At 42.2% G+C, this 15,817-nt stretch overlaps 1 protein-coding gene across 2 annotated transcripts in view; it reads right to left on the minus strand.

Moving 5' to 3' along the window:
- Positions 1–260: 260 nt before the first annotated feature.
- LOC114659314 (collagen alpha-1(XIV) chain) overlaps positions 261–15,817 on the minus strand; it is a 306,226-nt gene continuing 290,669 nt past the window's right edge. For both annotated transcript variants that reach the window (XM_051932843.1, XM_028811737.2), the window contains one exon: positions 261–5,907. In XM_051932843.1, the coding sequence (XP_051788803.1) occupies positions 5,885–5,907 (23 nt within the window). In that variant the 3' untranslated portion in view covers positions 261–5,884. The remainder of the gene's footprint in view (positions 5,908–15,817) is intronic.

A 15,817-nucleotide genomic window follows, 5' to 3' on the forward strand; every position in this document is an offset into this window, starting at 1 on the left:
TGTGGTAAATTCAGTTTTCAGCCATTACGAGTTTGCCTGCATACCGCAGTGGTCATATCTCACCTTAGAAGATGATTTGTTGTATTAAATAGTAGACCAGAAAGGGGAGAAGTATGGATGTACTGGCATGAGATTTGTGAGCTGGTCAGCACATATCTCTCCCTAAAGAAGTGAGTGTTGTGACATGTTCTCAGGTAAAATCCAAGTATAGATTTTACAAATGAATTAATACAGAAATAAGTACACAAGTATATTTACTATGGGTTTTATATCTCTACTTTATGCTGAACAAGAACAAAACTAAGTAAATAAAACACAAAACAATTGTCACTTTTGGTTGTGTTCTGGGAAATTTCATATGGACTGAGGATTTAATAACATATACTGTCCAGTGAAATGTGCAGTTTTTCATACAAAAAAAGAAAAGGTAACACAATAGTAACACAATGTTTGTAATGCATTACATTTTATAACTTAAGTAATTATATAACATATTAACTGTAGTTACATTTTGTGAGAAATGAGCAATGTAACTAAGTTACTTTAAAATTTTTTAATACTGTTGCCAGGCACGTGGAAGGGCTACAAAAGGATTCTTTTTGCTTAAACGAATAGAGGAAACATGAGGTAGGGCAGACCCAAGGTCAGTAGAGAGAGAAATGCCACCTAAACAGTAAGATGGTTAGTTATTTCTATAAGGCAATATAAGCTTGTAGGAAGGTCTAGTAAAGTAATTTCTGTATGTCTTCTGTTTATGTTTATTATGCACACTTGAACAGGTTGCATCTATTTGGGATTCAGTCAGAGAATTAGCACTTCAAAATCTGAAGCCACTGTCTTCTCCCAGAAAAGACTGCTTGTTCCCTAATAGGGAAAGGGTAGCCAACTACTACAAGTAAAGGAGTCAAAGCACCTCAGGTTCGTTATTATGCATGAAGATAGAATTGTTGCAGCAGCAGTTTTTGGAGACGTTGTATCTGACCATGCTGTTCATTTCTCTTTTTCATGCAGACTCAATCTGTATAACATCTGCAAGATCAGACCATATCTGACAGGACATGCAGCACATTTTCTTGTCCAGGCCTCCGACTTGTCGCACCTAGACTATTGCAGCTTCTTACTGGCAGGAGTATCTGCATGTGCTAAAAAGCTACTGCAGATGATTCAAAATGCAGTGGCATGTCTTGTGTTCAGTCCGTCCAGATGGGCACATGTCTGTCCTCTTTTTAGGTCACTACACTGGCTCTCTTTAGAAGTGTGCATTAAGTTTAAATCCTTGATGCTTGCCTACAAAACAGTCAATAGATTGGCATCCATGAACAGTATATGGAGGAATGCATAAAGTCCTATGCTACTTCTTACCAACTCAGATCTGCTAATTGACAGCATCTGATGATACCACCTCTACTGTATGTAGCATCAGATCTCACTATAGACTCTTTTAATGTCTGTCTCCCAGCTGACAGAATGAGCTACCCATCTCCATCTGATCTACTGACTCCCTAACTGTATTTAAGTACCATTTGAATGGTGTTTAAGATACGTTCTTGGGCCTCGTTCACACTACTAAGGTTTTGTTTAAACAAGTAGACATTTGTCTCAGTTTTTGCCTTTTTCCTCATTACACCAGCATTTTCAAACCATGAAAATGAATACTTCTGAAAACACCAGTGCGGCGTAACAATATGGATGGGTTAAAACAGGTTTCTGTAAATGAAGACTAAATCATGCTCTTATTGGTTCATGGTTCTTGTGTGGCTTTACCAATAATTACAATCATTATCCCTGCTCATTACAACGTCTTATTCCCTGATTGGTCACCCTTCAGAAAGGCAAACATTTTCCAACATAGCAGGCATAGAAGAGTTGCTTTCCATAGCCCTGTTGTGTTACTTACTTGTATGCATCTAAATTGTGCTTTGGACGATTTTCAGAGATTGTGGTCAAGAATCTAGTCACATTGCATGATTGCATCACCAGACTTATATGTGCTTAAATTGCAACAGCATGATAGATCCGAACGACATGCCATGTTGTGGATGCTCAGGCTATATGCGACTGGAAGATTGTGGGTTCTCTTCCCGGTTCCTCCCTGTGCGGATAGCGCTTTGAGTACTGAGAAAAGCGCTATATACATGTAATGAGTTATTATTATTCTTATGCGCATAATGCACAATCAAAATGGTCACTGCTCAAAGAGTTTTGGGGAATTTGATGCCAACGTCAGAAAATCAGTTTGTGGGACTGTTCACAGTAGAAGACAGCAGACAGAAATTTCTGATATGACAGAAATTCTTTCGTTCGTGCGACAGCCCAATCTTAAGATGCACTCAGGGATCACAACCACTCTGCATGTGAAATGATGGCTAATGAAGCTGAAATTTGTTTTGTGACTGCAAATCTGGGCTAAAATAATGGCAAAATCACACAGTGTATACCTAGTTAAAGATGTCTATGCTGTGTATATGGTCAATCAGGTCAGGTCAAGTTGAGGAGCATGCACTAGTACAGTGCATTGCCACATCCACCACATGATGAAACAGCTCAGGATCCTGGTTGGCAACCTCCCAGGCAGACACGCAGTCCAGTTCCACCCTCCAGAAATGACCCTCTACCTGCTGCAGCCAGGTGTTACATGGGCGTCCCCTTGGCCTAATCCAGCCACTTGGGTCCTCAACAATGAGATTCTGTGAGTCGGATCACTCTTTGGGAATCGTGCCGTAACTGATGCTACCTAACTATGCAGGTAATGTGCTTCATTCTGGACTCCATGAGGAACCACTCATTTGACACAAAGCCAAAGCAGCGGGACCCAAGGATTCTCCGAAGAGACACAGTACCAAAGGAGTCCAGTCTTAGTCTCAGGTCACTGGATAGCGAACATGTCTCGCAACCATATAGCAAGACAGGAAGAACCAGGACTCTAAAGACTTGGACCTTTGTCATTTTGCATAGATATTGGGAGCGCCACACATCCCTTTACAGCGACCTCATGATCTCCATGCACTCCCAATCTGTCTACTGACTTCATAGGAAGTGTCACCAGAGACATGAATGTCACTGTCAAGGTAAGTAAACCTCTTGACATGGTCAACACTCTCTCCACAGACAGACACATTGCCGATGGCGGTGTCCAAGAGGTCATTAAAGGGCTGGGTCTTGGTTTTTATCCAGGACACTCGCAAGCCCAGACACTCAGACTCCTCGCTCAGTCTCTTGAGAGCCCCAATCAGAGCCTTCATTGACTCAGCGAAGATGACAGTATCATTGGCAAAGTCAAGATCAATGAATCTTTCTTCACCAACAGATGCCCCAAAGCCACTGGACCCCACAACCTTGCCCAACAGCCAATCCATACAAGCATTGAACAGAGTAGGAGCAAGAACACACCCCTGATGAACCCCAGTATCAACTGGGAAAAACGCAGAGGTTCTGCCTCCACTCAGCACTGTCCACAGTACCAGTGTACAGGCCAGCCATGATATCTAGCAACTTGGGGGGGGATCCCGCAAAGTCTCAGGATGTCCCACAGGGAAGCTCGATCAACTGAGTTGAACGCTTTACAAAAATTGACAAAGGCTGCAAAGAAACTCTGCTGATATTCACCGATATTGTGCTCCATGAGAACCCTCAGGGCCAGGAGGTGGTCGATGGCAAACTTCTTAGGTGTAAAACTAGACTGCTCTGGTTGCTGGTTGGTGAGCAAGTAATCATGGATCCTATTGCAGATGACCCTAGCAAGGACCTTACCTGGCACTGAGAGCAGTGTTATCCCCCTGTAGTTGCCGCAACCCAGTGTAGGAGGAAAATTACATCATATGCGAATTTGAGTCATTTTAGTATGGACAAAAATACTTTCAATGTGAAAATGCTAGTGTGGACGAAGATCATTTTTATTTAAAAACACTGCTTTTAAATGAAACCGTAGAAATGTGAACATAGTCTCAGTATCTGACTAAAGAGTGGTGCTCTTCTAGTTCTTCACTGTTGATGATTAAGCTTGTAACTATGTCCTGAAACACTCATTGTAAAACAGTTCCTAAGCATAATCTTTACTTTACTATGTTGACCTCTTTGTAAGTCACTTTGGATAAAGGTATCTGGTGACTGAATAAATGTGTATATAAATTCCAAACTCTGTGTAGTGATTGACAGAATTAAGTCATCGGTACAAACTGCCAAAATGATGTTCCTGTGCAGAGTTACCAAATGTACTTTCCATGATAGAATGATAAGCTCAGTAATAGGGGTGACCTCAGAGTAGGACCCAAAGCCCCCAAAGCATTGGATTACTGGAAAAAGACTCAGGACAAGCCAAGGTTTAGATGGAGGGCTTAAATCTCTTGATTGTCCAAGTAGCACTTGGAAATGCTTCATACAGTGCATAAAGATGTTGTTATTCAACAGGAAAGGCGGCGTGAAACTGATGATAATTTAGAATAAGTTCTTATTTTGTATATGATAGACTGATGTATAAGTGATTAAAACTATTAGTGTCACCAAAGGTGTCACAGTGACCCTTGGGTAAATGTCGACATATTACATGCAGTATAAAAAGGAAAGTCGCGTTTTTGTTAAGATGTCTACTCAGAATTTCAAGAGAGAACTGTTCTTCAGTTTATATGCACAGTTACATACTTTGTTGCTTATCTCGAACAGAAACAACTAAACTTGAACTTGATCTCCATTTATCCTGAGTTTACTAGTCTCCGTTATTAATTATAGGATCATTCACTTGGAAACATTACACATCTGTAGTGTTTATTCAACTGAGTTGAATGCTTTACAAAAATTGACAAAGGCTACAAAGAAACTGCTGATATTCACCGATATTGTCCCTGTCTGTTCTGTTTTACCATCCCTTGCATTATTGTTAAAGCCAAGTTCTCCATTGTGCATTTAGCACATGCATACTTGCTCTCCTGCAACTTTAAATGAGTAGATTGAAAATGAATCATTGCCACCAAAAAGGCAAACATAACACCAACCTTTCAGTTAATAAAATGAATTGTAAGGATATAAGTTATGAAAAAAAGCTTTTCTTTTCAAAGACTTTTGTTAGCTCTTGGAACTTCAGTTTATGAAAATTTACTTCATTTTTTAATAAAAAAATACAGTATTTTATTCTACTGTAATAATTTTGAAAAAAAAAACAGTTATAGCAGGAAAAAGTGAGGAGTCCTTTTACTCCATGTAGACATGTTAACCACTTTGTATAGTTATGTGGGTTTGATATTTTCAAGAAACAATAAGTGTAATTAAAGAAAAAAAAGAGCTATATCATGAATTTACCTACATCCTGAGAAGAATTATTCCATTTACACTGACAAAACTCTAAAGTTTGACCATTTCAGTCCATCCTTCATTAGAACATACCATAGGTCTGCACAGTCAGATTATATGTGTACATAAATATGTATGCATTATAATTTTAAAAATTCATCTCTTTAAGGCACAAGTTGAACTTTTTCAAAGGAAGAAGGAAAAAGGAAGAGATGATTAAGAAATAAAATTGGACTTTTCTGACATCCTCCCTCAAGTTCACATATCTAGCCGTTATAATTATGGAGTTAAAGAGATATACAGGAGGAGCTGGCAGCCTCTTAATGTAAAAGGCAAAAAGATAACAACTTGCTTTTTGTTAATGAGTTCTTCCAATTTTAGGCCTGAAGTTATCTTCCTGAAATGGCTTCTGTTCCAGAGTTCCTAAGCACAAAAATGCAAACTTGGATCTGTGCCATTGTGAAAATGAACATTATGCTTTAAATACATAATTGTAACAAATAAGGAAGGCAGTCCAGACTTGGCAAGTCAAAGCATAACAATGGCTTTTGTTTGTAATCCTTCTGTAGGGTACCTTCTTCAGTCCACTGGGTGTCCAAAACTAAAAGTAAAAATACGAATCACCTGGAAACATAGAAGGAACAAAATAGAGATCTCAGGTAAGATGAAAAATAAAATCATAAAAATAATTCACATTTAACAACAAAGAAATTAGAATGATATATTAAAAATCATCACAAGCACTCATTGAAAATAAAACACACAACTTATATACAACTGGCATACTTAAATACTGCACTAGGTTATTGTCCATGTGAAGACTGCATGTTCTCCCTGTGGTTTTTGCCCAGGTAATCCAGGTTCCATTACACATTCCCAAAAATATGCAGGTTAAGGGCCAATTTGGATAACAACAATTAACTTGTGTGAATGAGTGTGTGTGTGTGTGTGTGTGTACACAGTTGGGTCCTGCAATAGGCTGATGCCCTGTCCATTGCAATTTCTTGCCTTGTTGACAGTGTGGCCAGAATACTCTCCAGTGTTCCCCTAGCAGGTCTGAAATTATTATGTAATGAATGTGCTATACTGTATATATGATACATGCATGATTTATTGTGTTGTAAACGTATTTTAAATGGATCATTTTACCAGTTTTGCTCATCCATCTACACTTAATAATTCATAATGACAAACTGAAAACATGTCTTCAGAAAGGTTTGAAAATTTATTACAACTACAAATCTGAAATCTTTTATTCTGAAAGTGTATTTGTAGTATGAATGGTGTGTACATGTTGTGTGTGTGTGTATGTGTATATATATAGTGACAGACATCCGGGGAAGTGCTGCCGGAAGAAATCCCAGGGGCACCCAGAGTGCTCCCGGGTGCTCATCTGACACCAGGAAGTGTCATTGGACAGAGCACTTGGAGCCCTTCCAGGTTATTATAAAAGGGGCTGCCTCCTTCCAGTAGATGAGCCGGAGCTGGGAGGAAGGAGGCGGAACTTGTGAGGAGGGTAGTAGAGGTGACAGAGAAAGAGAGAGAGAGAGAGAAGAAAATAGACAAGACTGTTGGTAAATAAGGCATTGTGGTGCTGTGTGTAAATAAACGTGTGTGTTTTGGACATTCTGGTGTCTGTCTGTGTCCGGGGGCTGGCTTTCCACTATATATATATATATATATATATATATATATATATATATATATATATTGTGACAGATAAAGGTCTCCGTGACCCCTTGAACCCTCAGACTAGACGTCAGACACCAGATAAAAGTCCAAATATGAATATTTTATTATAATAATAAAGTGCACAAAGCAACCTCCTCTCCACAATACTCAATAATAAATCAATAATAAACACAATAATCAATAATCCTCCATACTCCCAGACGCGTTGCCACCCTTCCACCCAGCTCAGCTCAGTGTACTGGGCTTCCCAGAGTCCTTTTATACACCCTGACCCGGAGGTGTTCCCGTTCAACAGTCCACAGTTCCTTTTCCTTTCCGGGTTAGGGTAAACAGTCCTTTTCTTCAACCCGGGAGCATGTCGTTTCTTCCTGTCACGTGACCGTGACGTACTCCCGGGTTATAGCGCACATGCGAGCCTACGAGCCCCCCTACAGCGATGCCTGGTGGCCCCCAAGGTATCTAGCAGGGCTGTGTATAAAAACTACATAGTCCATAAGGCCCTGCTGGAACTCGGGGCATGTCCACGCTGCTGGGAGAGCTCCTCCTGGCAGCCTGGGGGTGAGGGCCGGAGAAAGAAGCCGGCAATCCACCACAATAAATATATATATATATACTAGCGGACTTTGCCCGCCAACCCCTGTGTTTGATTTTCCGGATACACACTTTTAAGATTTTTTTTTTCTTTGAATTGTTGCTATTTCACTGCGGTGGGTTGGCACCCTGCCCGGGATTGGTTCATGCCTTGTGCCCTGTGTTGGCTGGGATTGGCTCCAGCAGACCCCCGTGACCCTGTGTTCGGATTCAGCGGGTTGGAAAATGGATGGATGGATGGATTGTTGCTATTTCGTTAGTTTCACTTTTATTTCAGAACTTCTGTAAAAACAATATTTGTAATCTTGCGAGTCCCAATATGCTGAATCTTTTTAATGAGGTCAGGACAGGTTTCTCTGTTTGGAATTCCAGCACAGACAAAACAATCTACATCATCAGCAGTTAATAATTTTTTTTACAAAGTAAAAAAGTAAGCAGAGTTCTGTATTGGACTCCTGTCTGTAAAGTTGTGCTATTTCCCTCTCACAGTTCCAAAGGTACATGGGGTTACCAAGGTGATACCCCAGCTTTTGTCTAGGTTTTTGTACAAGGGCTAGACAGAATGTTTTTGACTCCTGGGGTAAATGTAGCTTTTTAAATAAGCAGACAGATAAATATATATACACTAACAAAGTAACCAATAAATGCATGTGCGGTAAACTCCGTTTTTGAAATTCTCAAGATTCTTTATTTGTCACATGCATAGTTATACAGGACAACACGCAGTGAAATGCATCCTGATCTGCTTATCAAAAACTGTGCAAAGTTAGAAGAATATCAGTTAAATTAACAAAAAGTCATAGATTGAAAGATAACAGTATAGTAGAACATAATAAATAAGTGAAATTATGTGAATAAAGTAGAATTACCGTAGATACTCGCGCATAAGTCGAAAAATGTATGCCTTAAAATTCATTCAAAAACACAGAGTCAACTTATCCACGGGGCAACACTAAATTCATTAAATAATTCTTTAAACTGTGAAATACCGTACTTGAATTTGAGCATTAGCTTTTACAGGTTTTGGATAACAAACATACCATTAGCTGCCAGTAGATGGAGGTAACCGGAAACATGCACTCAACATTCATTTGGCGCAATGTTTTGCAGCTCTTTATTAAATTTGCATTGAATTGTTTCTGGAAGAAGCTTGAAGACCCCACATGCTCTGCATTATTAGCCTACGTATATTTATTTGCAGTTTATTAGTAAAATAGATCAATGTATTAAGTTAAACTTCTTACCGGAACGATCGTGAATTCTGAAAAGAAGACAAAAGCATCGTATCCCGCATCGTTCAAACTGAAAGTTATTCAGCGTGCTGAGGAGACCAATAATTGTGTGGCTGGCAGAGAGTTTTGCGCTAGCGAAAAACTTGTAAGAGACTGGATAAAAAATAAGTCTTCTCTACAAGCAATGCCAAAGTCTAAGAAAGCATTGCATTTTGGACTTTCGCCTTTCAGTGGACTGGAAAAGGACTTGAATGACTGGATTGTGGAATGCAGGCAAAATGGATACATTGTGACTCGTTCGAACATTCAGTTACGGGCACTTCAATTGGCAAAAGAAGGAAAATATTTAACGATCGATGGTAAGCCTTTGTTGAAATTTCAAGCATCGGCTGGCTGGTGTACGCGGTTTATGAACAGATATGGGCTGTGCCTTCGTCAGCGAACAAAAATCGCGCAGAAGCTGCCGAAAGATCTAGAAGAAAAGGTCAGTTCCTTTCATAAATTTATTATCAAGCAAAGACAAAGGCATGACTTTGATCTCAGTAACATTGGTAACATGGATGAAATGCCAATGACATTTGATATGCTGGGGAATCGAACTGTAGCAGGTATTGGTGAGAAGACCGTACTTATTAAGTCAATGGGCCATCAAAAAACCCATTTCACCGTTGTCCTCTCTTGCTTGGCAGATGGTACAAAGCTACGCCCAACGATAATATTCAAGAGGAAGTCGTTCCCAAAGAACATAAAATTTCCTGCAGGCATTACTGTTCGTGTACACCCCAAAGGCTGGATGGATGAGGCTGGAACGAAATTGTGGCTTCAAGATGTGTGGGCTAGGCGATCAGGAGCAGGGCAAAGTAAACGCCCGTCACTTTTGGTGTGGGACATGTTCCGCGCTCATACATCAGAGGATATGAAGGATGAAGCCAGGAAAATGGCTACTACGTTAGCTGTTATTCCCGGCGGAATGACATCGATGCTCCAGCCATTAGATGTTTGTTTGAACAAGCCATTCAAGGACAGAGTACGCAGCATGTGGCAGTAATGGATGTGTTCTGGAGAAGTAAAATTAACAAAAGGAGGGAATTTGAAGAAACCAGACATTGATTTAGTAGCTAAATAGGTAAAGGAAGCTTGGGACTCAATTCCACCAGAAATGATCAAAAAGTCGTTCTTGAAATGCGGCATCAGTAATGCTATGGATGGATCAGAAGATGATGCCATTTATGAAGACAAAGAATCAGCAGCAGATGATTCAACAGATGGCGACAGCGAAGAGGATGATGTTTATGCTGACGACGTCACGGAAGAAGACTTTCACGTTTTATTCGGACATTCTGATGACGAAGAATCAGACTTTGAAGGATTTGAAGAAGACACTTAGGGCCACTTTATGATATGCGAGGGACTTGAATACGAATTTATTTGAAATATTCTAACTGTAAGTAAATAAATAAAAATGTTTTTGGAGTTTTAATTTTGGCTTTCTAAAATTCTTCAAAGATTAAAATGTTGAAAGTCTGGGCCCAGGTACATTGGGTATAATTATGAAATTCAAAGAATTTGATAGGCTGTCAATTTTTTTTTTTTTTTTTTTATTTATTAATTTTTATTGTAATCATTCCATACAAATAGATCAATTTATAACCAAACAAAATTGAAGACGAATCAAACTCCACCCCTGAGAAGGAGAGCTTAGCCAAAGGAGAATTGCTTAGGGCTTTTATAAGGCAACAATAAACGAAAGGAAGGGAGAAATAAATATATATGTAAATAAGAGATGGAGAAGGGAATTAAATGCGGTGATTGTTATTTCTCTTATTCTAAAATAATATTGATTAGATCCTGCCAGGTTTTGAAAAAATTTTGTACAGATCCTCTAACTGAGAATTTGATTTTTTCCAGTTTCAAATAATATAAAACATCGGTTTTCCACTGACTTATCAGAGGAGAATTAGGATTCTTACAATTTAACAGAATAAGTCTGCGTGCCAAAAGTGTAGTGAATGCGATCACCGTTTGCTTGTACTTCTCCACTTCAAGTCCGTCTGGAAGGACACAGAACACAGCTGTTAGTGGGTTAGGAGGGATTGTGATACCAAGGCTGTCTGAAAAGCACTTAAATATTTTGGTCCAAAATGATGTTAGTTTGGTGCAGGCCCAGAACATGTGACCCAGTGAGGCAGGAGCTTGGTTGCAGTGTTCGAAGGTTGGATCTTGCCCTGGAAACATTTTGGACAGTTTTAAGCGAGACAGATGAGCTCGATATATAATTTTTAGTTGAATAATTCTATGCTTTGCGCATATGGAGCTCGAGTGAATTCTCTGCTTTGCTACCTTCCACTCCTTTTCTGATATATTGATTAAGAGATCTTCTTCCCAATGTCCTCTTGGATCTTGAAAGGTAGGGACTCTAATAGGATTTTGTATAATGCTGAAATGGTGTTTAATTCCTCGAAACTGAGCAGTATTTTTTCCAGCATGATGGAGGGTATGAGGTGAGGAAAATCGGGCAGTTTCTGTTTAACAAAATTTCTAATTTGAAAATAGTGGAAGAAATGTGTAGCTCGTAGGTTGAATTTTGAACGTAATTGTTCAAAAGATGTAAATATGTTGTCAATATAAAGATCTCTGAGCGTTTTAATCCCAAAACTTTTCCAGGTATTAAAAACTGGATATGTTTGCGAGGGTTGAAAGAGGTGGTTCTCTTGCAGAGGTGCCACCGATAAAAGATTTTCCATCTTAAAATTCTTTCTAATTTGGTTCCATATTCTGAGTGAGTAAAGCACAATTGGGTTATTAGTATATTTGCGATAACTTGCATTTATTGGAGAGCAGAGCAGGGAGTATAAAGAAGTACTACAGGATTTTACTTCTATTGCGGACCAAGCCTGTGTATGTTCATTTATTTGTGTCCAGGTTTTTATGGCTTGTATGTTTGCTGCCCAGTAATAAAACTGAAAATTAGGTAATGCCATGCCACCTTCTGCCTGAGGTCTTTGTAGGGTCGCTCTTCAAATACGTGGGTATTTTGAGTTCCAAATGAATGAGGTTATTGTTGAATCTAACTGTTTAAAAAACGATTTATTGATATATATTGGAATGTTTTGAAATAAAAAAAGAAGTTTAGGAAGGATATTCATCTTAACAACGTTAATTCTTCTGGCTAGCGTGAGATGAAGGGTTGACCATCTATGCAAGTCTTGCTTAATTTTTTCCATACAGACGGCAAAATTTTGTTGATAAAGAGCTTTATGTTTACTTGTGATGGGCTGTCATGTTTTACCCTCGACTTATACGCGGGTCATAACAAATTTCATAATTTTCGGCTTAAACAATACACTCGACTTATCTGTGAGGTCGACTGATAGGCGAATATCTACGGTAAGTGTTAAGATGCAATAGTGTAGTAATTATTGTGCAAAACCAAAGTTAGACTGGTGCATAGTTAAATGAGGCAGTTTGTTTGTTTGCGCTACTGCGATCTTTACTTTCTTTTTTTTAATATTTTCTAATTTTCCTACTTTCATATCCTTTAACTTTCTCCACATGTGTATAGCGCCATTTTTTTTTGTTTTTTTTTTTTGTGCCTTTCTAATTTCACTGGTTTCATAGTCTCTAACCTGCTCTGCATGTGTTTAGCGTCAACGTTTGTAAGCGTCTTTATGAAATTCTAGTTTGTCCCATGGGCTCACCACCTATGGGAGGGGCCAAGGAGGTCGGGTGCAGTGTGAGTTGGGTGGTGGCCAAAGGTGGGGACCTTGGCGGTCCGATCCTCGGCTACAGAAGCTGGCTCTTGGGACGTGGAATGTCACCTCTCTGAAGGGGAAGGAGCCTGAGCTAGTGCGCGAAGTTGAGAGGTTCCGGCTAGATATAGTCGGACTCACCTCGACGCACAGCTTGGACTCTGGAACCAATCTCCTTGAGAGGGGCTGGACTCTCTACCACTCTGGAGTTGCCCCCGGTGAGAGGTGCCGAGCGGGTGTGGGTATACTTATTGCCCCCTGACTTGGAGCCTGTACATTGGGGTTTACCCCGGTGGACGAGAGGGTAGCCTCCCTTCGCCTTCGGGTGGGGGGATGGGTCCTAACTGTTGTTTGTGCGTATGCACCGAACAGCAGTTCGGAGTACCCACCCTTTTTGGAGTCCCTGGAGGGGGTGCTAGAGGGCATACCTTCTGGGGACTCCCTCGTTCTGATGGGAGACTTCAATGCTCACGTGGGCAATGACAGTGAGAACCTGGAAGGGCGTGATTGGGAGGAATGGCCCCCCCGATCTGAACCCGAGCGGTGTTTTGTTATTGGACTTCTGTGCTCATCACGGATTGTCCATAACAAACACCATGTTCAAGCATAGGGGTGTTCATATGTGCACTTGGCACCAGGACACCCTAGGCCTCAGTTCGATGATCGACTTTGTGGTCGTGTCGTCGGACTTGCGGCCACATGTCTTGGACACTCGGGTGAAGAGAGGGGCGGAGCTGTCAACTGATCACCACCTGGTGGTGAGTTGGCTTCGATGGTGGGGGAGGATGCCGGTCAGGCGTGGTAGGCCCAAACGTGTTGTGAGGGTCTGCTGGGAACGTCTGGCAGAGCCCCCTGTCAGAAGTAGCTTCAACTCCCACCTCCGGCAGAACTTTGATCACATCCCGAGGGAGGTGGGCGACATTGAGTCCGAATGGGCCATGTTCCATGCCTCTATTGTTGAGGCAGCTGACCGGAGCTGTGGCCGTAAGGTGGTCGGTGCCTGTCGTGGCGGCAATCCCCGAACCTGTTGGTGGACACCGGCGGTGAAGGATGCCGTCAAGCTGAAGAAGGAGTCCTACCGGTCCCTTTTGTCCTGTGGGACCCTGGAGGCAGCTGATAGGTACCAGCAGGCCAAGCGAAATGCGGCTCTGGTGGTTGCTGAGGCAAAAACTCAGGCGTGGGAGGAGTTCGGGGAGGCCATGGAGAACGACTTTCGGACGGCTTCGAGGAGATTCTGGTCCACCATCCGGAGTCTCAGGAAGGGGAAGCAGTGCAGTGTCAACACTGTATATGGTGGGGATGGTGCGCTGCTGACCTCGACTCGGGACGTTGTGGGTTGGTGGGGGGAGTACTTCGAAGACCTACTCAATCCCATTAACATGCCTTCCAATGAGGAAGCAGAGCCTGGGGACTCAGAGGTGGGCTCCCCCATCTCTGGGACTGAGGTCACCGAGGTGGTCAAAAAACTCCTTGGTGGCAGGGCCCCGGGGGTGGATGAGATATGCCCAGAGTTCCTCAAGGCTCTGGATGTTGTAGGACTGTCTTGGTTGACACGCCTCTGCAACATCGCATGGACATCAGGGACAGTGCCTCTGGATTGGCAGACCGGGGTGGTGGTCCCCCCTCTTTAAGAAAGGGGATCGGAGGGTGTGTTCCAACTACAGAGGGTTCACACTCCTCAGCCTCCCTGGAAAAGTCTATTCAGGGGTCCTGGAGAGGAGGGTCCGTCGGATAGTTGAGCCTCGGATTCAGGAGGAACAGTGTGGTTTTCGTCCTGGTCGCGGAACAGTGGACCAGCTCTATACCCTTAGCAGGGTCCTGGAGGGTGCATGGGAGTTTGCCCAACCAGTCTACATGTGTTTTGTGGACTTGGAAAAGGCATTCGACCGTGTCCCTCGGGGAATCCTGTGGGGGGTACTCCGAGAGTATGGGGTACCGGCCCCTTTGATAAGGGCTGTTCGGTCCCTGTACGATCGTTGCCAGAGCCTGGTCCGCATTGCCGGCAGTAAGTCGAACCCGTTTCCAGTGAGAGTTGGACTCCGCCAGGGCTACCCTTTGTCACCGATTCTGTTCATAACTTTTATGGACAGAATTTCTAGGCGCAGCCAGGGCATTGAGGGGGTCCGGTTTGGTGGGCTCAGGATTGGGTCACTGCTTTTTGCAGATGATGTTGTCCTGTTTGCTTCATCGGGCCGTGATCTTCAGCTCTCTCTGGATCGGTTCGCAGCCGAGTGTGAAGCGGCTGGGATGGGAATCAGCACCTCCAAATCCGAGACCATGGTCCTCAGCCGGAAAAGGGTGGAGTGCCCTCTCAGGGTTGGTAGCAAGATCCTGTCTGGGCTTTCCCTTAAAGATAGGGTGAGAAGCTCAGTCATCCGGGAGGGGCTCAGAGTAGAGCCGCTGCTCCTCCGCATCGAGAGGAGTCAGATGAGGTGGCTCGGGCATCTGATCAGGATGCCTCCTGGACGCCTCCCTGGTGAGGTGTTCCGGGCACGTCTAACCGGGAGGAGGCCCCGGGGAAGACCCAGGACACGTTGGAGGGACTATGTCTCTCGACTGGCCTGGGAACGCCTTGGGATTCTCCCGGAAGAGCTAGAAGAAGTGGCCGGGGAGAGGGAAGTCTGGGCATCTCTGCTCAAGCGACCCGACCTCGGATAAGCGGGAGACAATGGATGGATGGATGGATAGTTTGTCATTTTACTCATTGTCTTTTAATTCTGAGCCGTACAGTACAATATATAGAACAGAATAAATCCTCAATACAATATAAAAATAAAAATTCTAGAAGTACGGAGTAGAATTTCACATTAGATGATATCACATAATATGATTTGGATTTGTTTTAAGTCCTGGAGACCTCATTCATCAAGCTGCCTCTCCCATTTTGCCATTCCACATCTGAAATAGCGCTAATCTGATGAAAGAACCCCTCATTCCCACGTCCCCATTCATCAGGGATGACTTTACCTTAGGCAGGCAATCTACAATTTAAAGAGATTGTTATTTTCTTGTGAATTGTTACATATGCATTATTTTCACTTTTACTTTAAAACCTTTTGTAAAAACAATACTTGTTTCTTTATTTCCTGCCCCGCGCGTGTTTACATCTCTTTCTTCCCAGACGTATAATACTGCTCGTGTTGTGAAGGGTGTTGAGGCTGAACGTACGCTAAGGATATGCCTTTGGATCATTTGCTGTCTTTTTGCTGCTTGCTAGCTGCCTCTTCTGCCTGTCGCATGTCGTTGTTTTAAGAGCTCTGAGCATATGAT

This window comes from Erpetoichthys calabaricus, chromosome 10 (genome assembly GCF_900747795.2).
Source record: "Erpetoichthys calabaricus chromosome 10, fErpCal1.3, whole genome shotgun sequence".
Classification (NCBI taxonomy): Eukaryota; Metazoa; Chordata; class Cladistia; order Polypteriformes; family Polypteridae; genus Erpetoichthys; species Erpetoichthys calabaricus.